This window comes from Protopterus annectens, chromosome 10.part0, assembly GCF_019279795.1.
Source record: "Protopterus annectens isolate FY-2018-M chromosome 10.part0, PAN1.0, whole genome shotgun sequence".
Taxonomy (NCBI): domain Eukaryota; kingdom Metazoa; phylum Chordata; order Ceratodontiformes; family Protopteridae; genus Protopterus; species Protopterus annectens.
Window position 1 is genome coordinate 871,656,880 of NC_056744.1, and position 26,523 is coordinate 871,683,402.

General features: G+C 40.4%; 1 protein-coding gene across 2 annotated transcripts in view; it reads right to left on the minus strand.

Moving 5' to 3' along the window:
• Nucleotides 1-26,523, minus strand: part of GLMN (glomulin, FKBP associated protein) — a gene marked incomplete at its 5' end in the record, with an annotated part of 1,643,959 nt that overhangs the window by 1,177,281 nt on the left and 440,155 nt on the right. For both annotated transcript variants that reach the window (XM_044085667.1, XM_044085669.1), the window contains 1 exon segment: nt 17,685-17,738. In XM_044085667.1, coding sequence (XP_043941602.1) covers nt 17,685-17,738 — 54 coding nt within the window.

The following is a 26,523-nucleotide window of genomic DNA, read 5'->3' on the forward strand; positions in this document are numbered from 1 at the left end:
GCATCGGTAGTTTCTGGTACGGCCACTGAGCAAAGAGGAGCCATTGAAGAATTTGCATATGCATCCTTGCGAGTGGTATAGTCAGGATTGCTGCCGCCATCAAACCTAGCACCTTCAATACCTCTGCTGCTGTAGCTTTGTTCTTCGACACCAGTGAGCTTACGTGTTGGCGGAGAAGTGAGACTCTTTGAAAAGGAAGATGTAGAGTGTTAGTTGAGGTATTTAACTCTGCTCCTATAAAAACGGTATGCTGCGATGGCGATAAGGCAGACTTTTCGAAGTTGATTGTAATGCCCAAATGATGGCAGACTGTCAGAGTGTATTGTGTTGCCTGAGTCAATTGATGCCTGGTGGTAGCGGTGAGGAGCCAATCGTCTAGGTATGGAAACACCTGGAATCCTAGACGCTTCAAGTGCCACTGCCATGCATTTGGTGAACACTCAGGGGGCTGTAGTGAGACCAAAGAGCAGGGCTCAAAACTGGTAATGACTGGCTCCCAGCCGGAAACGCAGATGATCTCTGGAGCGTCTGTTCATCTTTATGTGATAGTATGCATCCTTGAGATCTATGGAGCACATCCAATCGCCATTCCCTAGGAAGGGAAGAATGGACTGAAGCGTGACCATTCGGAACTTCTCTTTCTTTACAAACTGGTTGAGTCTGTTGAGGTCCAAGATAGGTCTCCAGTCCCCTGTTTCCTTTGGTACCAAAATGAATCTTGAGTAAGTTCCGAATCCAACTTGGTCTGCTGGGACTGGTTGGATGACTCTTTTTTCTAGCAATCTGTGGACCTCTACGATTGCTTCTTCCCAGAGATTGGGTGGAACATCTGGGATTCTGTTTACAAGAATGGGAAGGGAAGAGAACGGCATGAAATATCCTCTGGAAATGATGCTTTGTACCCATGTATCTGATGTTATGTTTAGCCAGGCTTCTGGGTACAAAGACAAGCGACGCCCGACTACCTCCAGAGCCAAACAGTCGGGCCCCCTTTCAGGGGCGCTGGTAGGATTGACCGGAGAACTGACCCCTCTCCCCCTGTTGCTGTGGACCCCCTCTGCCGCGGGGGCGGCGTCTTCCATTATAACCCCTTCCTCTGCCTCTAGAGGGGGTTTCTCCCCATGTGTCCTGAAAGGCTCCCTGTGCTTTTCTGAACCACATTTTCCCTCCCCTAGGGCCCTTGGGGTAGGGACGAGTAGGGGTTGAAAAATGGACTCCAACAGCAGATAAGGTCTTGCCTTCCTGCTCACACCTGGTTAAAATTTCCTTTACTTTGGGCCCAAACAGTGATGAGCCATCGAATGGGGTATTAATAAAGGAAGACTTAAAGGGTTCCACAAAGGAACAGAGACGCATCCAGGCTGGTCTTCGAAGAGCAATGCCCGAACTAGCGGCTCTACTCGAACCATCAGCTGCATAGGATATGAGACGCATGGACGAGTTTACCACTGAGTTTACAGAAGCGAGCTGGGCGTTGACTTTGTCGGCCACCCCTGCAGCTACCGTACCCTGGAGAGTATCTCCTAGCTCTTTCAGGAGATCTCTTTGTAGTCTTTTAAAGTGGGTTAAGTAGTTCAGTGATCGCAGAGAAAAAGTCGTTGAACTAAACATGCATTTCCCATATCTACCCATGACCCTAGAACCTCTGTTAGGAGGATGGATAGATGTGGATGTCTCAGACACTTACTTTTTGGTGGCTGCAGCTACCACCATGGCATCAGCAGGCACTCCCTTTGTCAAAAATGACTTGTCCACTGGGGCAGACATGAATTTATTGGGCTTACGAGGAACAGGTTCCATGGCCTCCGGTAACTCCCAGGCCTTACGAAAAATCAGTTCCATGAGCTGGTCGTAAGGCGGAGACACCCAAGAAGTGGAAGGTTGAGACCCAAAAGCCTTCAAGAGCATGGAATATCCTCAGTAGGGGTCCCGGACTGCCAATCACCCCTCTGACTAAGGATCTCTAGTATCTCTGCAAAGGAGATATCCTTAGAGGGGGATCGAGGGGACCCTTCTGACTCATCTAAGTCCGTGTTGGATGTCAAAGACTCCTGTGGGGAGTCTAAGTGCCTCCTCTTGCACAGCCTCTTCCTGGTCACCTCCTCAGTGGGGGGATCTGGGGAGGTCTCAGAAGAGCAGGGGATGCCCTGTGGGGGTACTTGAAGCTCAGGAAGAAGCAGACACAGGAGCTTGAGGGGAGAGGAAAGGCTGAACCGACGCTGACGTTGTCTTTGGAGACAAAACTCTCCTCATAGCATCAAAGGCACCATGGCTCCGACGAGGAGGAGTGGACGGACCCGAAAGTACCGTCCAATCCTCCCACACTAAAACCCTATGCTCCAAGCCTGAGGTAGGAGCTCAGCTCATCCGAGCCGAAGCCCCGACAGGAAGAGTCGGCACTGACAAACTGGTTCGATTATCCTCCCCGGTCCCGATGAGAAAGTGTTGGCTCCTAGAGTCCTCGGTCAGCGCAGAGGACATCTGAGTAGATGGAGCCGATAACACCGGTGCGGGTATTGGCTCCAAGGGTTCGACAATCATCGGTTCAGCTTCCTTCAGCTCCGACAGCCCAGAACGGCTCGGAGGAGGAGTAGACAAATCCAGTTCCATGGTCTTCGGCACCGACGAGCTGGTCGGGGCCGACAACAATTTGGCAAGTACTGGTGCCTGTAAAAGCTTCTGCACTAGCCGATCCATGTCCACATCTGAAAGGCTGACTGAGGACTTAGCTGAATGCACCGAAGGTGCTGACTGGAGCAGAGGAGAAGGAGGAACTTCAGAGACCGGCTCCAATACTGAGAGCTGGCTCAGAATCAAAGGTACACTCGGCTCTGAGGTATGTGGAACCGATGACGCTCCTTCTGAAATTTTTGCCTTTTTTGTCACTTTGTCTGAAGATTTGGATTTTGAGGATTTGGAGGACGTGCTAGTACCCTCACGGCTACTCAACACCTCAGAAAAAGATTGCTGTACCAATCCCCTGTCTATTAGCTTCCTCCTTCTCTCCAAGAGGACTCTTGAAGAAAAGGAATGGCAAATGCTGCAAGCGTCTTGGAGGTGTGAAGAATAAAAATGGCTAGAGGTAAAAACAAGGTGCAGAAAATATATAAGGCAAAAACAGAAAGACTGCACCAAGTTAACACACAAAAAACGATGTTTATTCAAACCAAAAACAAAACAAAAAAGAAAAGGTAAGCACTTTCACAACTGCTGTTGCTTCATCAGACACTACTATAAAATAACAAGCAGCTTAAATAGGTGCATTCAATTAGCTGATAAAAACCAGTCACATGATGCTATGCAAAGACAGAAGGTACAGTGAACTGCAAATGGGGAAAGAAATACATTACACTAAATAATCACTAAAACCTAATAATAAAACCACAAGCAAGTTAAAAGACAATATTATAAAAATATATAGCAATAAATACATAAAAAAAAAAATATATATATATATATATATATATATATATATAAAATACAAACTAAAAGCAAACTTAATGTTAATGTTTAAGCTGTCTAGCTTTTAGAAAAGGTTTCAGTGAAGTAGTACCATTAAGACCAGGGTATTTCTCTGCATTAAGTCTAAGGATCCATTTTTGTTCATAGCTCTCTGTAGTATTCTCAATGTCCCCACCTCGTATACTACTAGGTATATTTTGAATAACAAAAAACCTAAAGGTATGGGAACTATCAGTATGCATTACATGATTAGCTAAAGCATTAGTTTCCTTACAATTAGTAATATCTCTGATGTGTTCCAATATTCTGTCTTTCAACATCCTACTAGTTTTCCCTATATAATATACAGGACATTTTTGACAGAAAGAAAAGTACACTACATCTGTAGTCCTGCAATCTGAATACTGATGGCTAGAGATAGAAAATTTTCAAGTTGGGTGTATATAAGTATTCTTACTAAATATGTATTTACAAGCAGTACATCTTCTGCAAGGAAATGTACCGATGCGTGTAGGGAAACTGAAAGTCTCAGAGACTTCCCTATTACATAAATGTTGCTCGAGAGATCTATTGTTCCTAAAGCAAAATAAAGGAACCTCACCAACTTTTTCAATTAGCCCTGGAACTTCTTGTAGCAAATGCCAATGTCTCCTGATAATCTGCGTATACTGATTAACATCACTAGAAAACTGAAAAACAACCCTGAAATCATTCTTAGCTGCCAAACTATTATCTAAAGTGCGGCTATTAATATTTTCTCTAAGATAGGGTCTACATCTAGTGTCCCTCAATTTCCATGCTTCAGATATTGTTTTATTAATATCAGATAATGAGTATCCCCTTTCTAAAAAAATCAGGCTTAATACTTTCAAGAGCTATTTCTGCTTCTTCATCGCTGTTGTGGAGACGCAGAGTCCTAAAAACTTGTCCCTTCAAGACATTCCTAGGAATATGCCTTGGATGCATACTAGTTTTATGTAAAAATGTATTTCTCCTTGTAGGTTTGAGGTAAACACTACTACTCAATTGATTAAAATCAGATCTCCTGACCGTAACATCAAGAAAATTAATTTCTGTATTTGAGCTATGCTAAGTAAATCTCAGGAATTCAGTTGTGGTATGTAAATAATCAATAAATCTAGGAATATCAGAGCCATGTCCCTTCCACCACATAAAAACATCATCTACAAAGCGAACATACCATAATACTTGCCTAAGGAAAGGATTATCTACAGAAAAAAATAGTCTGCTGCTCCCAGCACACAAATGCTAGGTTGGCGTAGCTATTGGCACAAGCAGTGCCCATAGCTACGCCAACTTTCTGAAGAAAAACAATGATCTTGAAAAACAATAACATTATTCTCGAGTATAATTTCCAGTAGGCTGCAAATCAACTGAATTTTAGTATTTGTAAGGCATCTATTAACAGTAAGGAACTCTCTGACTCTGTCCAAGTTGTTCGGACTCAGGGTCCAGCAGATGACAACAGTGTTTTTTTAGACAAAATGAAGAAAGTAGACTTCACATTGAAAGCCCCATTATCATACAAAGCGCGTCCAAGGAGCACTTTGCAATACAGAAGGGAGCAAAAGAATCACTATTCAGAGGAAACTGTGCAACAGCCCAAAAGGAGAAGGACATAATTACAGGTTTGGTGATAAATATTTCGTCCTTTACTCTGAGTGATGAACAGCTTAATCTTCTGAATAAGGGTCTGTCTTTCATCCCTGCCAAGAAAGCTGACCTGGCAGAGATGTTGAAAGACCTTAGATTACTGGGCAGGAATTTATCACTTAAATACTTGTTTGCTATGGACTCAGCGGGATCTAATAATATGAATGAACGTTATAAGCAACCAAGTACTTTTGTTCCTGCAGTACCTGCATGAGTACAGACGTTTTTAGACATTTGTGAGATCGCTTTTAGAGACTTGAATATGTCTACTAATAATAATTATTCATTCTGTAATTTGTCCAGTGATGAATATAAAGCTCTTCAAGAGCTAAAAAGCTTACAGTCCTTGGAAATTAAACAGGCTGACAAGGGTACAGTTTTGTTGGACAGAGACTTTTATATTAGACAAATGGAGAAATTGCTACATAACACACGGACGTATCAATGTATTTCTAGAACAATAGTGAACGCAATTGTTGAGAAAGTATCTTTTTTAATTTTTCATCTTTTAATAACTAATTTGATTAATGAATCCTTGTTCAAATATTTTAATGTCTATAAACCAGTAGTCCCTAGGGTTTATGGCTTACCAAAAGTTCATAAAGATATGTTTGTTCCTCCCATGAGACCAGTTGTTTCAGACACTGGTTGGTGCACTGAACCCCTTTCTATTTTTGTAGAAGGGAATTTACATGTTTTTTGGAAGGCTGTCATACTTTACTACAAGACACTAAGATGTTTTTGGAACGTCTACAACATAGGATGACTACTATCGAACGAGATGAAGAGTTTACTTTTGTTACAACGGACATAGAATCTTTATTTACAAGTATCCTCAATTCTTGGGGTGTGGACAGAGTCAGAGAGTTTCTTACTGTTAACAGATGTCTTACAAATACTAAAATTCAGTTGATTTGCAGCCTACTGGAAATTATACTTGAGAATAATGTTACTGTTTTTCAAGATCATTTTTTTCTTCAGAAAGTTGGCGTAGCTATGGGCACTGCTTGTGCCAATAGCTACGCCAACCTAGCTTTGGTGCGCTGGGAGCAGCAGACTATTTTTTCTGTAGATAATCCTTTCCTTGGGAAAGTATTATAGTATGTTCGCTTTGTAGATGATGTTTTTATGTGGTGGAAGGGACATGGCTCTGATATTCCTAGATTTATTAATTACTTACATACCACAACTGAATTCCTGAGATTTACTTACCATAGCTCAAATACAAAAATTAATTTTCTTGATGTTACTGTCAGGAGGTCTGATTTTAATCAATTGAGTAGTAGTGTTTACCACAATCCTATAAGGAGAAATACATTTTTACATAAAACTAGTATGCATCCAAGGCATATCCCTAGGAATGTCTTGAAGGGACAAGTTTTTAGGACTCTGCGTCTCCACAACAGCGATGAAGAAGCAGAAATAGCTCTTGAAAGTATTAAGTCTGATTTTTCAGAAAGGGGATGCTCATTATCTGATACTAATAAAACAATATCTGAAGCATGGAAATTGAGTGACACTAGATGTAGACCCTATCTTAGAGAAAATATTAATAGCTGCACTTTAGATAATAGTCTGGCAGCTAAGAATGATTTCAGGGTTGTTATTCAGTTTTCTAGTGATGTTAATCAGTATACGCAGATTATCAGGAGACATTGGCATTTGCTACAAGAAGTTCCAGGGCTAATTGAAAAAGTTGGTGAGGTTCCTTTATTTTGCTTTAGGAACAATAGATCTCTCGAGCAACATTTATGTAATAGGGAAGTCTCTGAGACTTTCAGTTTCCCTACACGCATCGGTACATTTCCTTGCAGAAGATGTACTGCTTGTAAATACATATTTAGTAAGAATACGTATATACACCCAACTCGAAAATTTTCTATCTCTAGCCATCAGTATTCAGATTGCAGGACTACAGATGTAGTGTACTTTTCTTTCTGTCAAAAATGTCCTGTATATTATATAGGGAAAACTAATAGGATGTTGAAAGACAGAATATTGGAACACATCAGAGATATTACTAATTGTAAGGAAACTAATGCTTTAGCTAATCATGTAATGCATACTGATAGTTCCCATACCTTTAGGTTTTTTGTTATTCAAAATATACCTAGTAGTATACGAGGTGGGGACATTGAGAATACTACAGAGAGCTATGAATAAAAATGGATCCTTAGAATTAATGCAGAGGAATACCCTGGTCTTAATGGTACTACTTCCCTGAAACCTTTTCTAAAAGCTAGACGGCTTAAACATTAACATTAAGTTTGCTTTTAGTTTGTATTTTTATTTATATATATATATATATATATATATATATATATATATATATATATATGTATATATATATTTATTGCTATATATTTTTATAATACCGTCTTTTAACTTGCTTGTGGTTTTATTATTAGGTTTTAGTGATTATTTAGTGTAATGTATTTCTTTCCCCATTTGCAGTTCACTATACCTTTTATCTGTCTTTGCATAGCATCATGTGACTGGTTTTTATCAGCTAATTGAATGCACCTATTTAAGCTGATTGTTATTTTATAGTAGTGTCTGATGAAGCAACAGCAGTTGTGAAAGCGCTTACGTTTTCTTTTTTTTGTTTTTGGTTTGAATAAACGTCGTTTTTTTGTGTTAACTTGGTGCAGTTTTTCTGTTTTTGTCTTGGAGGTGTTTAGCCCCCCCCAACAGTAGACACACTGAATGCGTCCGAGAGTGACGGACATTGTCTTCCCACAATCTGGGCATTTCTTGAATCCCGATTTAGGATGGGATTTTTCCTTGTCATCCGAAATAGTTAAGGTAAACAAACTAGTATACTTAAAACGGCAAAATCTTTACTTTAGCTGTAAAGACCCACAAAGTAACTAAGCCCAATCCAGGCACTATCTATAACAATTATAGTTACAAATACAGGGCTAAAGAAGCCCACAGAGAAAAACCCTGACTAAGAAGATTAATAAATCTAAATAGAGCTAAAGGTCCACACAAAACAACTAGCCAACAGGGCACCTATCTATCCAAAACTATAAAAACTATTATCAAATTTTTAAACTCTAATACACTACTATCCTCTAAAACAAAAAGAAAGACTTTTTTATAAGAACTTGCTGTTTTTTCTATCACAAATGGTCCAAGCTAGCTGGATCACCGAGATCTCTCTTGCTGCGGCAAACTAGATCTGCGGTAATTCCAGCAGTGCATTGTGGGATAAGGGGCTTGGTCTCGAGCTACTGGCAAACCTTGAGCTTTGCTATCGGCCGTGTCAGAGCCAAGGATCGGCTGCAAACCCATCAGTGAGAATAAACAGCGAGATTTAACAACTTCACATTATTTGTTATCTATTTTTTTTTTTTTAACAATGCTTTCATATTCCTGCCAACCTTATGGATAAAATCTGGTTTCTCCCCCACAACTCTATTCACATCCTTGTTTACTCTGAATATATTCCAGTTGTTTAGTAGTATTTCCTTTAATTCTCTGGAAATTGGGCTGTGCTGTATAATACATGCTTTTTCAAAAGTTGTTAATAAATAATTCCCATCGCTATTAGTGTGATCCTGCAATCCTATTCCTAGTAGGGGCTTGTACCTTTTTCCCCATTCTTTAAGTACTGCACCCAGTACATTATCCACAATTTGTTTTGCATCCCTTAGTGGATGCATTTGTAAAAGCAGTAATGGAAGATATGTATGATTTATGGGCATGGAAAAAAAGTTTTACAAGGAACTTGAGTAAAGAGGAGTACACACTTATGTGCAACTTCTGGGAAGATAATAGTATACAAATTATGACACCTGACAAGGGAGGTGGTATTGTGATTTTTAACACTGTAGATTATTCAAATATTATGCAAAACATTTTATTTAATGAAGAGAGTTATGCCCAGATTTCTAAAAATCAAATAAATATTGACGATAGACGTATAGATTCCTACCGAGAAGAATACTTATTGGATCAAAGTATCAATCAGGATATATACCAGTTTTTAACTAATTCATATCCTGTTGTTCCAATATAATTTGGTATTCCCAAAATACATAAGAACATCATGGAACCACCATTTAGACCCATAGTTGTGGCCGGATGTTCAAAAACCCAAGGTATGGCCATTTATATTGATAAACTGGTGAAACAAGTAGTGGAGATGACAAAACACTTAGTGAAAGACTCTTGGGAATTTTTGGGACAACTTAAACAGGATACCAGGTCTCCAGATTTAATATTTCTAATGAGTGATGTAAAAGATTTATTTTCATCCATTTCTAAACAAGAAGGGTTAGAAATTTTTCAAGAGACTTTAACAGCTTGTTCAGGTTTCCATCATGATCAGATTTGTATAAGTGAACTTATGACATTAATACTAGAGAACAATTTTATTTATTTTGAAGGCCAATATTTTCAACAGCTAGGAGGGGTGGCCATGGGGTGTATGCCAATATTGTATTATTGGGCTGGGAAAGGAAATATGTTTTTCAAAGCAATTTTTACAATAATATCAAGCTGTACATCCACTTTTTGGATGATATTTTTCATCTTATGAAATGGAAGTATAGAAACTATACCTATGTTTATTGAATATCTGAACAGCACTACAACAATTTTTGGAATTTACTTATGAATATGATAAACAAGGTATTCATTATTTAGATACTACCATTTCCCGTACACCTACAGGATTTAAATCTAATATTTACAGAAAAAGTAGTTTTTGTAACTCATACCTCTATTTCTCCAGTAGCCACCCACTTATACAAAAGAAGAGTTTGATAAAGGGACAAGCCATCAGGATAGCCTGTATGACCTCTCACTTCACAGATGTTAAAATAGAATTAACTGATATGTATTTAGAGAGGGAATACCCTAAAAAAATTGTGGATGATATTCTGGAAGGAGTACTTAAAGAATGGGAAAAAAGGTACAAGCCCCTACTAGGAATAGGTTTGCAGGATCACACTAACAGTGATGGGAATAATTCATCCAAAACCTTTGAAAAAGCATGTATTATACAGCAGAGCCCAATTTCCAGAGAATTAAGAGAAATACTACTAAACAACTGGAATATATTCAGAGTAAACAAGGATGTGAATAGAGTTGTGGGGGAGAAACCAGTTTTTATCCATACGGTTGGCAGGAATATGAAAGCACTGTTGGAGAAAAAAATAGATAACAAATATTTGGGTGGAGGAACAAAGCCCTGTGGGAGATGTTCCCAATGTTCATATATTATAAGATGTAGTAGTGCAATATTGTACAACAGGATAGAAACCAAAGTTAGACTTATAAAAGGAAACTGTTATACAGAAAAGGTGGTTTTTATCTCGCTATTTATGAGACATGTAAAGGATTTTATTTGGGCAAAATTGAAAGAGTGTTAAAAAGTAGAATTTATTAATTATTATTTTATTTATTTATTTACATTTGTTGACCGGGAAAATCCGACTGGACACAGATCCTTTTCAGCGGAGGCCTGGGGAGAAAAGCTCCACAATAAAAACAACAATTAATTACAAGTTACAAGAAGTATAGGTAGGTTTTGTTTAACAATAGTAGTAAACAGTTATAGCTCAAAATGAAATTAAGTATTTAGTTAAATGGTACAACACTTACATCATTGGTGCCATAAAGACTAGCAAGTATTTTAATAGCTGAGCTATCAGCTATTACCCTTGAATAACAGTGGCTAAGATTACAGCTGAGATATAGGTTTACAAGCAATTTATTTGGCTGCAATCCGAGGTAGTTAAAGGGGAGGAAGAAAGGGATTAGAGAGGTTGGGGTAGAGATGTTAGACAGGTTTGTTACAGGGGTATGCCCAGTGCTCTTTTAGATGAGATATTAGATCAGCCTTGAAGTTAGTGCATGATGACGCAGAAGTTATAGTGTGAGGAAGGGTATTCCACAATCTTGCTATGGAGTAGGAGAAGAGAACTTCTCCAGCAGAGTTCCTGGTTCTAGCTACCTGTAATTAATTTTTGTTGCTGGAGCATAGTGGTCAGGTGGTATGATAGGGCTGGAGTAGATTTTGGAGGGAGGGGATTTTTAGAGGATGATTTAGTAGTTTGTGGGCGAGTGAGAGTTGGTACCACTGAAGGAGGTGAGGGAGTTCTAGCCAGCCTAGTTCAGTAAGTGAGGTGCAGTGGTAGCTACGGTAGTTTGCACCAGTGGCAAACCTTGCTGTTTTGTTGTAGCAAGCTTCGAGTTTACCTAACTCACTTTGCCTTAGGTTGGTAAATACTGGAGAGACGTATAGTAGGGTGGAGATAAGGTGGCTATTTGCAACTGAAATCTTGGCTGTTTTGGTGAAGAATTGCTTACTTTTATATACAGCTCCTAGTTTTTTGTGTACTTTTTTATGGTTAACGAGATGTGGATGTATAATGATATTAAAAATAAAAAAAAAAACAAATGACCTTTACAGACATGTAATGGATTTGTATGCTTTAAGTTTGGCATCTTAGAGACTGTATGTGTTGAATTAAGAGGGGGTGATTGGAAGAATCTTTTAAGTAAAAAAGAACTGCATTGGCAGTTAAGGCTAGCAGCAAAATTCCCCCCCAGGACTTAATGACTCTGTCTCCTTGAAATCAGCATTAAAAGAGAAGGCAGGCAGATTATAAATATTTAACAACATGATTTCATTTTACCTTGGATATATATACAAGGTTCACAAAAGTGTTAAAAATGCATTTCAGATCAACCTTATAGGGGTCCTTTAGGATAAAAAAATGTTAACAATTTTTTACTATATTCTTATTTTTTGTAAACATGCAATGGGTACAAAATGACTGATTCAGCATGTGATTTTACAATGAGAAGTGATTGGAGAAATGTTTAACTAATACCCAGGGTTTTTAGATTATATAAATGGCACTACTGTATTGTTTTTTATTTTGATAAAGTCTCCTGTGAGAGAGACAAAAACACTAAATACTATCTCGTTTATTAAAGGAAGAATCTGGTTGCAGCCTGTGGTGCATTTTTCTTTGGTTAAATATCTGGAATAATATTTAACACTTTCAGTTATTCTCTTACAAGGAATACTGTCAAATGACTTAGCAATGTCAAGATAAGCATCACACACTCAGCCATTCATGTGCTGTGGTTACTTCTTCAAAGAATGGCGCAATGTTCAAAAGGCAACATCTACACCAGTCCAATGGCATGCAGGGATAAAGCCCTGACCATTGACTAGATATCCAGAGTACAGTGCATGGCTCAGACATTAGTCAAAGTTGTAAGAAGAGGATGAGTATACCCACCAATCCTTGGGGGGGGGAGCACTCTGATACATTCCCTTGGAGGAAGGCGTTATACAAATGTATATTCTGGGGACAGGCTTTCAGTATACCAAGCCAGTCCTTCATGGTAACCTTTGTAGCAGGCATATATGAGCAAGCATCTGCAAGAGGCAGTGTGTGCCCCTTTGGGATGCAGAGGTGGACCTGGGCTGCATGCAAATGTCTTCCTAGTCCAGATGCTGGCCAGGATGGAAAGAACATTCACTGCTGCCTACAAGATGGCCCCCTCAAGGCAGATGTCAGCCCACCACTGGGCCAGTATTTCCAATGACTGGGAAATGAACAGGCATGCCTGACTTGGGGGGGGGGCATGATGGTCAATGGCTACTGGAGAAAAAAATAAAACAGAAAGAAAAGGTAAGGTCTCCTTTAACAAAGCTATATGTTTCCATATCTAACATAATCTCATCCCCTGTGTCCTTCTAGGCAAGTGTTAATATGAGACTCTAATGATTTTGCAAAAAAGAGAAGCAAATTTATCCTAGTAATCAGGGAACGCTGACAGGTAGGTGTGAGATTCAAGCTACTGTACCCAGCAGTCATCAGCATATTTTTTCCCAGGAGATCAAAGACATTTTTGGATGTAGAACAGGCTAAGGAGGAAACAGAAATGTTTATTCAACAAAAAGTGAGCCATCAAGAGAAGGGTCTCTGCTTCTCATTCTTCTGGCAATAAAGCTCATACAGAGACTTTACCAGGGAAACCTTTTCCGATGTTTCAATGGAAGATGTCTGAGACACAGTTAAAAGCATAGGAGATGACAGGAAAAATCACGAGTACCTTAGACCTGAACCAGAGTTTGGTGTTGGGAGAAAAAGATGATCAAGAAGACCAGCAACACAGCAATTAGTGAATAAATGCAAGATTATACAGCATCAATCACTTTGGCTTTGAAAGAAAAAGACTGGAATTTTGCAGACATGCAAAATTTTAAACATTAATGACATATACTGCACTTTATGTTATTAATGTTTAGAAGGACATCGAAGGAAAAAAGTAACTAAGTAAAACCATTTCTGTTCATTTTATTATATGTATAAAAATATTTCATGAAATAAACTGCATGCTATACTGCAAAACAATTTTGCATACTGTGCAATCAGGGCTATTTTAAATGTGGGGGGTGGGACTCTTTTCAGTGACTATTGTATATGTTAACAGATATTAAAGCAAACAAGTACTTTTTCATCGTTAAAAGAAAAATAGGCTTTGCTCTCATAACATTACAGGAAAGGCTGGACAGAAGTAAGTTTCAGTTAATACAATTCTGTGATCTTGGGCTGCTAAGGTGGGGTATTAATGTGTAGTGATATTATATTTAGAATTAAGACAATCTCCCTTGCTTTACAAGGGAGGATGTCTAGATTAATGCCCTTGGCTTAAGCTGTTAACAATTTTTGGTAAGCAAAAAGGCTTGAAATATAAGACAAAATGATGAAGGGCATGACAAATACTTAGTTTCTTAAAAGACTTTAGCTTTTTTCAATAATAAATACATTCAGTGAGAGACAAGAAGGCTGCAGCTGAGGGTAAATGGCCAACAGAATTCTGTACAGTGTGTTCTGAGGGAAATTTACAAAGATTCTTTCATGCATCTACAAAGTTGTTAGCTGTTTTCTTTCTCACTCCTGATTATTTTTACATGGAGATCAGCTTTCTACAGGTGCTAGCAATTAATCTTGAGGTTTCTGAGCATTTGATAGAATAGAAATGCAAAACGTATAGTCATAATGGTAAGTTCAGTGAAAAAGTTTAAAATTATGGGAAATGAATATGAGACAGCATCGCCAGCAGCCTTAAAATTTTAATGCATTTACTAGAACACTGCACACTTTAGTTTTAAAGGCAGCCAGTGCACTTTTTCTTGGGCTTAAAGTTCATATTTTCTGAAAGCATGCAAGCTGTTTTTGACATCTGTGAGGGGAATAGAGATAAGAAAAGAATACACAGCAATCAGTGTAAGTGGGAACACATGCTGTAATGTGCTTTAGTGTGAAGTGTGGGTAACCTTAATTTTGGAATAGCTAACGTCTGTGGGTGCAACTGTCAATTTGGGGCAACTATTTCTATCTGGATGGTTAAACTTAATTTGTTGAAAATGTACATAGTTTTGTGTGTCTATTAAATTATAGGGGATGGGAGGTTATAAAAATATATTTTGTTTTTTGTTTGAGGGTTTTCATTAAAGCAAAATGTCTTGAACAATTAGAGAGAGCTTTAAATGGAAATAAGAAACAACTGCATAAAAGATCAGCTTGCCAAAGAGTGTGTACATGCAAGACAAAAGCTGGAAATACACATTCAAAAAAACTGTCATGTATAACAGGCAGATAAAACAGATTTTTATCATAATGGCTACTCTCTCCCTATTACCTAGGAATGTAAATGACCTTACAGGTACAGAAAAAAGGAGAGCGCACTGAATTAACTCATTACAGCCAAGTGACACCTCCAGGCGTTTCTGCAGTTACCTCCTACTGCTCCTCTAGGCATCAAATACTTGTTTATATTTGCATTAATAATTCCAAAACCATGCTATGTACAAGATATCAGAATACTTTATCTTGAAAAATACATGGTGGCAAACAACTGTATTGATATCTGACCTCAGTGAATGAGTATTTGTTAGAAATGTAAGATGATAAATTCATTTTTAAAAGCTTACGCCACACCCACTGGGAGTTAAAGGTACACACTTGAAACAGCTGTACTGGAGGGAATGAATTAAATGAAGAAATGCACAGTGCAAAGATCAATGCTACGGGAGACGCATATAAAAGGAAATGGGCATGTGAATTTGACAAAGAAAGGATTTAAGGAAGGATATACAGCAGAGTATCAGGGACAAAGGAAAATGGGAGTGATAATGTTGATTGCTAAAGGGGATCCAATAGTGAAAGAAGAGGATAAAATACAATAATGGTAGATTTGTGGTAGTAAGGGGCTACTGGAAATGGAGAAGATTTATGCTGGCATTATGTATATTCCACCAAATTGCCTATTATGGAGCTAATCAGCTTTCAGCAATTAGTATTATTTACTGCTGGGGAGTGGAGTTGCAATATTGGGGATAAATCATGGGGTCCTAGAAGGGAAAATATAAGTAAAGAAGGTAGATTTCTGAAGAAAATGCAAGAAAACAACTGGTAAGGAAAACATATATTCAGTAGTGGGAATGCAGACAGAATTTACTTATTTTCTCCAAGGTACAACAACTAGGCTAGACTGGTTAGGAACATGGTACATTTAATCAAAAGCTTTGACATATATCCAATAACTATTTCAGGTCATGCACCAATAAAAACTAAGATAAAATGTATGGCAATGAAGTAAAAATGAGACATTCATGCTTTCCCACATGCATGGTGAAAAAAGAGGAATTTAAGGAATGGGTAGTTGAAATTACTTGAGAGTTATTAGGTAAGATATTTTTTTCAGAAGGGATAGCTATTGAGTGGGATAAAATGAATATGGAGTTTAAAACATGGTAGAAATAAAAGAGAGACAGATATGGTTAAGTAGTAATGAGAACAAAATTGAGCCCTCTCCCTCAGTGTCATGTACAGAGGAAGATGAAACTCAACAACTAATTGTAAAGATAGGAAGAAATGAGATAAAAACTGTAATGTATAATCAAGCTGCATGGAAGTCTCCAGGACTAAATGACATTCCTGTGGAAGTTTTGAAGTTAATTGGTAAGAAAGTGAAAATAATGAAGATCTGGAATATTTTGTTTAATAGTATTTTAGAAGGAGGGAAAGCTCCAGTATCTTGGAATAAAGCTGTAGTGGCTATATTACACAAAAATGATAAAGGTCCCATTAGATCAAGCTTCATTTAAACCAATTTCAATTTTAAACCATGATTATAAAGTGTTTATGTATATACTAGCTAAACAAATGGCAAAGATGTTGCCAAAATTGGTAGATATGAATCACTGTGATTTTGTGGAGGGGAGGCAAACATTTGACAAAATTAATAGAACAATGATGATCCAGAGGGAAAAAGAATGTAAGAAAATATTGCTGCTGTTGGTAGGTCTTGATGTCAAGAAAGCATTTAACAGACTAAGCTAGGATTTTAGGAGTATGGTAATGGAAGCATTTGCATTCCATGATAGAATAAGAAAGGTTAATTAAGAGGATATATGAAAGATTGCAGGCAAGAATTAAAGAGGGAGGGTACCTCTCCAATAAGTTGTGCTTCAACAGAGAACCAGGCAGGATTGCATTTTTCCCCTTTGTTATTTGCTTTATAATTAGAGCCACTGTCAAAGAAAATAAGGGACTCAGAAACTCAAGGATATAAATGGTATGGGGTAAACAAGAAAAATTGGCTTTTATTTGCAGATGACAGTATTTTGCACTTGATAAATCCAGAAAAGGACAATATGGTTCTGTAGAATATTTTGACACTGTTCTTTTTGGGACAAAGTTTAAGAAGATAATTTGTAGCTACAGCCCTTGCTTTATGTACGCAAACACAAACTGGTTTAGCAATACCCATATTTATGTGGGCACAATAAGATGAAGTATGGATTAATAAGTACTTTGTTATGGCAGCTAAGGATATGTGAAAAAGAAAATATAATAGAAAAACTGAGAAACTTTAAGCTGCTGTTTACGGATATGTATAGTAAAATACAGGCAGCAACAATGTTTTTAGTCCCTTTAGTTTTAAAAACAGGACAGGTATATTTTTATCAACCAGAACAGAAGTTTTGAACAATAATTAATACAGAGTTGAAGGAATTTATCTGGGAAGTGAAGAGGGCAGGAGTTTTGGGGGATAAACTGGTCTTCTCTATAGTAAAAGGTCACTTAGGATTACCTGATTTGAAGGAATATTTTACAGCTATGCAGTTAAGGTTCATATACATAACATAAGCAAAAGGTTACAGTTCAAAGTGGAAAAGGATGATGATGATGAAGCAAGATGGGGGTTCAAGAAATAAGGAGAGTGTGGCCTTGTGGATGCAGAATAAATTTGCAAACAGTATTCTAAGAAAAAAGCCAGCATGAAAATGGAGAAAGGAGATTTTGCCAATAGGCATGACTGCAAGTTATGGGGTATGGAAAAATAGGCAAGCAGGAGCTGGAATTTAATGTGATTTAAGTTGTGCTTCCATAAACTACAAAATAAAAATGAACAAACTGTTATGGCAAAATGTACACAAAGGTAATGTAAGTTAAAAAAAAAAAATGCTTCAAACCTAATTAAAAAATCAACCATTAAAAACTTACCGTTTTAGAAGTACGGCAATATATTCCATATTAAAATGCAGTATAAATGATGAGCTAAAAAATTCAAACGATAAATATTAATTATGTAGTATCACAAAACAAAGACGATAAAAAAACATGTTTTCAGTTGCCATTACTAAACAGTTGAGCAGTTGTGTGATGAATTGTTTAAATGTATTTTCTGTTAGCAAGATAAATTCTCCTTCTCTGCTCACTTTCAACCTCAAAAGCAAGGGTATTATCAAAAAAAAAATAAAAACAGAAATAGCAAATAACAGCTGTGCATCTGAGAAGTAATTTTTAAAATGTATTTATTTGTTAACTCATGCAGTTCTGAGCAGCAGAAGGCTAATTCATTTCCTTACTTCCTGAAGTCTTTCAAGCTAGGAAATCACTTGCTTTCTGAGTGGTTTTCTCCCATATTAAGTTGTTATGTCTTACCATAACGTTCCATGTTAGTTGTCTTCTTCTCGCCTTCTTTCTTGCTGGATGGGTTCGGAGCCGATCCTCGGCTCCGACTCTGCCTATATTATAGCTCGAGAGCTATTTTTACCGGCTCGAGGCAGCCCTATATCCCACAATACCATGCGCTAACTCCCCAGATCTCGTTTGGAAGCTAAGACATAGTATCAAAAGTAATATTACAATAATAATAATATTATAATCCTCTTTTACGAGTACAGATTACCTGCTAGTAACACTAAGGATACCATGAAAGACGCAACATATTTTATCTCCAGAAATGGAAGGACTCAGAACCTCGAGTCTATCCAAGCTAGGGGGCAGGAGGGAGGGACGCAAGAAAGAAGGAGAGAAGACAACTAACATGGAACGTTATGGTAAGACATAACTTCTTAATGTTAAGTTGTCATTCTCGCCTTCATTCTTGCTGGATGGGACAGCGTCCCTAGCATCTTAGTCCTGGGTGGCTCAATGGAACAGACTCCTGAGTACAGTGGAACCAAAATCAGTTCTATTTCTGGAGGCTAGATCAAGCTTGTAATGGGCAATAAAGGTATGTATGGATGCCCATGTAGCTGCTGCACAAATGGCATCTAGTGGTAACCTTGCTTGAAAAGCCGTTGAAGTTGATAGTGCCCTGGTTGAATGAGCTTTAGGCCTAGAGGGTAGTTGCCTGTGTCTCAACTCATAGATCAAGGTAATAATAAATGTCAGCCATCTGGAAAGAGTAACTTTTGATACTGGAAGCCCTTTCTTGCCTGCAGCATAAGACAGGAAGAGCTGGTCTGATTTCCTGAATTGTTTTTTCCTGTCTAGGTAATACCGTAATTGGCGATGAACATCTAATGAATGTCATTTTTGTTCAGCCCTGTTGGTATAGTCTGGGAAAAAGACGGGCAAATCAATGGAGTGGTTTAGATTTGCTTCCGATAACACTTTTGGTAGAAAGGAAGGGTTTGTTCTGAGAGTTACCCTATCTTTATGAAAAACCAAATAGGGAGGACGGACAGACAAGGCTTGAAGTTCTGATACCCTTCTGGCAGATGTTATAGCTACTAAAAACAGCGTTTTCCAAGAAAAGTTTGAGGGAGCAAAAAGCTGCCAGTTCAAAAGGGGGTAGAATTAGTGAAGTTAGAACTAAATTCAAATACCATTGTGGGGGTGGATCTTTAACTGGAGGTCTGAGTAACAAAATGCCCTTGAGAAAGGCTTTACACAGTTTTTGGGACATAATATTTGCTTCTGAGAGTCCAACATGAAAATTAGCAATGGCCGCTAATTGTACCCTGATAGTGGCCGATGATGACCCCGAATGAAAAAGCTCCGCCAGGAAGTCTAGAACCTCATGAATGGGTGCATGGAAGGGATCTAAAGATCTAGTTTGTGCCCAGTGAGAAAAACGCTTCCATTTACTCGCATAAGTCTTCCTAGTATTGGACTTATGGGAAGCCAGAATGATATCACGAACAGGAGGAGAAAAATGGGGAAGCCTGGCTATGGCTGGAAGTGGAGCAACCAAGCTGTGAGGTTGATGGAATGTAGAGACTGATGCAGCTTGCCCGTGAGGTGGGTCAACAGATCCGGAAGGGGTTCCAGATGCCAAGGCTGTTCCAGTAGATATTTGTGCAGGAACGGGAACCAAACTTGTCGAGGCCAAAACGGGGCAATGAGGATCATTTTGGATCTCAAAGCGGTTGCTTTCTGAATTAGCTGCAGGATCAATGGAAAGGGAGGAAAGGCATAAAGAAGACCCCGGGGCCAAACGTGAACAAGAGCGTCTCTGAGGGGCTGGCCTGGTAGAGGGAAAAGTGTGAAGAAGTCGAGGCATTTGCTGTTTTGCGGAGTTGCGAAAAGGTCGCAGCAAGGCTGGCCCCACTTCCGAAAAATTCCATCTACTACCGCTTGATTTAGAGACCACTCGTGAGGCATGAGGATAGTTCTGCTCAATCTGTCTGCTATGACGTTGGACTTCCCGGGGATGTGCATTGCTATCAGAAACCGTTGAGATGAAATCGCCCATTGCCAAAGTCTGAGTGCTTCTCGACAGAGAGGGTAGGACTTTGTTCCGCCCTGCTTGTTTATGTACCACACTACAGACATATTGTCCATTTGAATTGCTATAGTCCCCGTGGGAAGAGAGCTCTAAAGGGCCTGCAATGTCAAAAGCACCGCCCTCATCTCCAGGACATTTATGTGCAGGTGGCATTCTGACTGTTGCCAAGTGCCCTGGACCGTCCTGCCCTGATAATGCCCCCCCCCACCCGATCAGGGAGGCATCCGTTGTGACAGTGGCAACTGGAGGGGGGAGAACAAAAGGTCTGCCCTGAAAAAGCTAAGGGGAAACCATCCACCAGGAGAGATGTTTCTTGCAAGATGGTGTTATCAAAATGTTGAGAGTCATTGGCAGCTGCTGAAAGGACCACTGGGAAAACAGCATCCACTGAAGGAGCCTCATGTGGAAGCATGCTAATGGAAGTAGAAGAATCGCCGCCACCATGAGGCCCAACACTTTCAATACTAGCTTGACTTGGACTCTGCTGGACTGAAACAGGAGCTGAACATTCCGCCTTATGTCTGTCACTCTCTGAGGTGGTAATGTTGCAGACATTTCTGTGGTGTTTAATACAGCGCCTATAAAGTTTATACATTGACAAGGTGACAAGGAGGACTTTGCAAAATTTATAGAAATACCCAGGCTGTTGCAAAGATGGATAGTATAATCCCTGGCCATTATGAGATCCTGTTTGGTGGTTGCAGAAATGAGCCAGTCGTCTAAGTATGGAAACACCTGGAATCCTTTTTGTCTCAGGTGAGCCGTGACCACTGCCAAACATTTGGTGAACACCCAGGGGGCTGTGGTGAGACCAAAGGGCAGGGCCCTGAATTGAAAATGACTGACTCCCAGCCGGAAGCGGAGAAACCTCCTGAGGCGCCTGTGTATTTTTATGTGGTAGTACGCGTCCTGGAGGTCTAACGAGCACATCCAGTTGTCTCTGCCCAAAAAGGGTAGAATAGACTGCAGTGTTACCATCCGAAATTTTGTCTTTAACACATAGTTGTTTAACCTGCTGAGGTCCAAAATGGGTCTCCAATCTCCTGTCTTTTTTGGTACCAAAAAGAACCTGGAGTAGATTCCGGATCCTAGCTGATCTGCTGGGACTGCCTGGATGACTCTTTTGTTTAACAGCTTTTTTATTTCTAGCTGAGCCTGACCCCTCTGCGCGGGTGGTACGTCTGGTGGGGTTTTGGCGGTTTTACCGGAGGGAAAGTGAGAGGAATTTTGTAACCCTCAGATATGATCTTCTGTACCCATGTGTCTTGAGTGATGGATTGCCAGGCTTCCGGGTACAGAGATAATCTTCCCCCGACTGCCTCCGAAGGTGGACAGTCGGGCAGCTTCTCAGGGATGCTGAAAGGGTTGGTCAGGGAAAGATTCCCTGGAACCCTGGTTTTGTGGACCCCCTCTGCCCCTGGGGCGGCGTCTGTTATTATTCCCCCCTCTGCCTCTAGGGGGAAATTCACCACGTGTGACAGGCGCGACTCCCTGTGGTTTGCGGAACCACATCTTTCCACCCCTCTATCCCTTAGGATAAGGTCTAGAAGGCGTGGAAAAACGGACTCCCACGGCAGAGAGAGTCTTACCATCTTGCTCGCATCTGGTGAGGGTATTCTTCACCTGAGGCCCGAACAATTCTGAACCGTCAAAGGGGGTGTTGGTGAAGGACGCCTTGAAAGGGTCGGCAAAATTACAGAGTCGCATCCAAGCGTGGCGTCTCAACGCAAACCCTGTGCCAGCAACCCTACTCGCTCCATCGGCTGCATAAGAGATTAGCCGCATGGAGGAGTTAACAATGGAGTTCAGGGTAGCCAACTGAGAGTTTATTTTGTCCTTAAACCCCGCAGCAGAAGGATCCTGTACCGTTTCACCCAGCTCTGTGAGCAAGTCTCTTTGAAGGCGGGTGAAATTACATAAATAGTTCAGCGATCGCATAGAAAATGTCGCTGAAGCAAAGGTCCGCTTGCCGTACCCATCCATGGTCCTGGACTCTGTTAGGAGGATGAACAGGTACAGAAGGATCAGCTAATTCCTTCTTAGTGGCTGCTGCTACCACCATAGCATCAACTGAAACACCTTTGGTGAGAAAGGATTTGTCATCTGGTCCAGAAATAAATTTCGAAGGCCTCCTAGGGGTAGGTTCCATTGAATCAGGAGCTGCCCACGCCTTTCTAGCCACTACCTCCATTAATGGGTCGAAAGGGGGAGACACCCAGGAGGTGGAAGGGCGAGATCCAAAGGCGTCAAGGTAAACCGACTTGTCCTCAGAAGGTTTGAGAGTGGACCAATTTCTCCTCTGTCTTAGGAACTCCAGGATGTCTGAAAAGGAGACATCCTCAGAGGGGGATCTGGGGGAACCCTCTGACTCATCCAAGTCGGTGTCCGACGTGACAGACTCGGGGGAGTCTATGTGCTTCCTCTTGCACTTTTTCCTAGGGGGTTCCCCTGAAGCTTCAGGGGAACCCTCGGAAGAGGAGGAGACACCCAAAGTGGGTACCTTACGCTTTGGATCTCTGCTGTCGGGTATAGGAGGGTGGCCAGAGACCGTAACAGGCACTACAGAGGGAGGAGCCGCAGAACTTAACCTTGGAGTGGACACTGGGACCAGCACACTCATCACCTCGAAGGATCCCCTATCAGATACCAAAGGTAGCCCCGGCTCCGAAGAGGCTGGAACCGCCCCCGGAACCGACAGAGAAGGCTCCGAGAATGATGTCGGGGCCGAACTAACCAGAGCCGAAGCTCTGAGAGGGAGAGCGGGGTCGGACAAGGGTCCGATGCCACTCGCCCCCTCGGAGCAGACAATGGAGTCCCGGCGCCCGGACCTCTCCATGGACGGAACCAATAAAGAGGTCGGAGCCAAAGACACTGGAGCCGAAGGAGGGGGTATCGGCTCTGACGTGGGCAAGGTCATGGTTTCCGACGAACTCCGGCTCCGAACTCGAGAGATGAGTCGGAGGAGGAATGGATAACTGTATCAAAGGAGCCACAGTCTGGTGAGATGGGCTCTGAAGCATTTGGGCCAGAGCCTGGGACTTTATGAGTCTACTGACCACCCTCTCGATGTCGTGATCGGACAGCCTGGAAGACCTCGATGAATGAGTCCTATGACTCTGCTCCAATAGAAGGGGGGACCTCGAAGCCGATCTGACGGACTCTAAAGAAGGGGACCTAGAGCGCTTGCGCGCTGGGGTCGGCTCCAATGATGGTTTCGAAGCGGAACCCACTTTGCTCGCCTCGGAGCCAGCCGGAACCGAGGTCGGAGCCGTCTCGACAACACCAGCCCTCGGCTCAGAAGCTGGAGCCGAGGGTTTGGTGGTTTTTGATGGCTTCCCCGAGCCAGACTTGGATGGGGAGTCATCACGCTTTAACAAGCCCCTTAGAATAAGCTTGTTACGCCTTTCCTGCAGGACTCTTGAACTAAATCCGTGACAAATGGAACAAGAGTCCTGCAGGTGTAAATGCCCCAAGCAATAGACACAAGAAGTGTGACCGTCTGTCAGAGACATTTTCTGACAGCACGAGTCACACTTCTTGAATCCCGAGACCTTAATGTCTTTGGACATTGCCCTAAGACAGTCACACAATCAGTACACACACTCACTCACTTACACACAAGGGGGAGATGAGGGGACTGATTAAAAGAACAACACACACACACAAAGTTGAGTAAAGAAACTAAGGCCTGTAGGCCTGATTATAAAAGTTAACTACAGGGGTGGGTAGGGCTTACGAAACAAACTCTATTAAGTAAAAAATTGATAGGTAAAGTAGGGAACTATCTCAAAAAATTAGAAATTCGTTGAAAAAAATCCTTTACTGACCTGAGCCGGTAAAAAAGCAACCTCGCAGCGAAGCGGCAAACGAGATCTGGGGAGTTAGCGCATGGTATTGTGGGATATAGGGCTGCCTCGAGCCGGTAAAAATAGCTCTCGAGCTATAATATAGGCCGAGTCGGAGCCGAGAATCGGCTCCGAACCCATCCAGCAAGAATGAAGGCGAGAATGACAACTTAACATCAACCATTAAAAGTACATATTTAATAACTTTCACTATCTGATTAATGATGGATGTTAAAAAAAAAAAAAAAAAAAAAAAAGAAAATACAAAGGTTGTTCATTAGGTAATGGGCTATATACTGGTCTCAGTACACAAATTCTGTCTAGTGACATTTTTTTAGTATTGCAAACTAATTAAAGATAAATGACATTTTATCTTCCAAAACACATCAGTATTATGGTTAAAAAAGGGTTATATTTTTGTAACCATGCAAAATAGACCAAAGTATGCAAGTTATATCAACGAGTCAACTGCTTACTCATTCAAAAGCTTTCAACTGATGTATGGAAAGAATACATACATACATACATACATACATACATATATTTCAAGCACAAGCATTAAAAAGAAGTTATGTATTTACCATAACATTCCATGTGAGTTGTTTATCTCGCCTTTATTCTCACTGATGGGTTCATAGCCGATCCTCGGCTCCGACACGGCTGATAGCAAAGCTCAAGGTTTGCCAGTAGCTCGAGACCAAGCCCCTTATCCCACAATGCACTGCTGGAATTACCTCAGATCTTGTTTGCTGTGAGTAACAGTATATATATATATATATATATATATATATATATATATATATATATATACACACACACACACACACACACACTTTTATTTATTTTTACAAAGAAACACTTCCCGAAGGGGAAGAAGAAAAACTGAAAAACCAGGATGGTACTAGCCTCTAAGTCAATAGTCATCCAGGAGGGGAAAGGAGGGAAGGACATGAGAATAAAGGCAAGATAAACAACTCACATGGAACGTTATGGTAAGTACATAACTTCTTTATGTGAAGTTGTTAAATCTCTCCGTTTATTCTCACTGATGTAGCGTCCCTAGCACCCTCAATCTTGGGTGGCTCATGGAAGTATGTTCTTCAGTACTGTGGAACCAAAGGAAGACCTGTCCCTTGAAACCTTATCTACTTTGTAATAAGTGATAAAGGTATGAGGCTTAGACCAAGTGGCTGCAGTGCAAATATTGTCAAGGGGCAATTTAGCTTGAAAAGCAGACGACGTAGAAATGGCTCTGGTAGAATGAGCCTTACATTTGTGTGTCAATGGCATGCTCGCCTTCTCATAAACAAAGGATATACAATCTGATAACCATTTAGATAAGGTTGTTTTAGCCACTGGATTGCCTTTTCTGGCTTCTGAGAAGGATACAAAATGTTGATCTGATTTTCTAATATCCTCAGTTCTGTCAAGATAAAATCTGAGCTGTCTGTGTACATCAAGTTTGTGCAGCATGTACTCCAATTTGTTGGGGAAAAAAGACTGGCAGCTCAATGACCCGATTGATATTTGTTTCATAACAGACTTTAGGTAAAAATGAGGGGTTTGTTCTGAGAGATACTCTAGCAGCATGGAAAATTATGTAAGGTGGTCTGACAGATAATGCTTGAAGTTCTGACACTCTGCAGACAGAAGTATTGGCCACTAGAAAAATAGTTTTCCAGGATAAATATTTGAGATCACAAGAAGATGCTGGTTCAAAAGGGGGAAGAATATTTTGAAACAGCATAAAGTTTAAATTCCAGGGAAAATAGGGAATTTTGATAGGAGGTCTCATGTGAAAAACACCTTTAAGAAAAGTCTTAGATAATTTATGGCCCATAACATTTGAGCCACCAAACCCAAGGTGAAAATCTGAGATGGTAGCTAACTGGACTCGAACTGTAGCAGCTGCTGCCCCTTCCTTAAAAATCTTTGTCAAGAATTCTAAAATGGATGATAGCGGAGCTCGGAAAGGGTCAATTTTCTGCATGTTGGCCCAAATTGAGAACCTTTTCCATTTAATGTCATATAATTTCCTGGTAGATGGCTTGTGAGAAGACAAGAGAATTTGTCTTGTATCTTCTGAAATTGAATGAAACCTGGCAATTACAGGAAGTGGATTAGCCAAGCAGTCAGTTTCAGGGACTGCAGTGAAGGATGGAGGTCCCCTGACAGGTGTGTCAGAAGGTCCGGAACTGGGTCCAGGATCCATGGACCATCCAACAGATGATGGTGGAGAAACAGGAACCATGTCTGTCTAGGCCAGTAGAGGGCTATGAGGATAACAGTCCTTCTCAGCGATTTTGCTTTCTGTAAAAATCTGGGTATCAATGGGAAAGGTGGGAATGCATAAGGGAGACCCAGGGGCCAATTGTGTAAAAGTGCATCTCTCGGAGGATGACCGGGAGGTGGTATTAAGGCAAAGTAGCTTCTGCAATTTGAATTGATGTGGCTGGCAAAGAGGTCGCAGCAAGGCTGG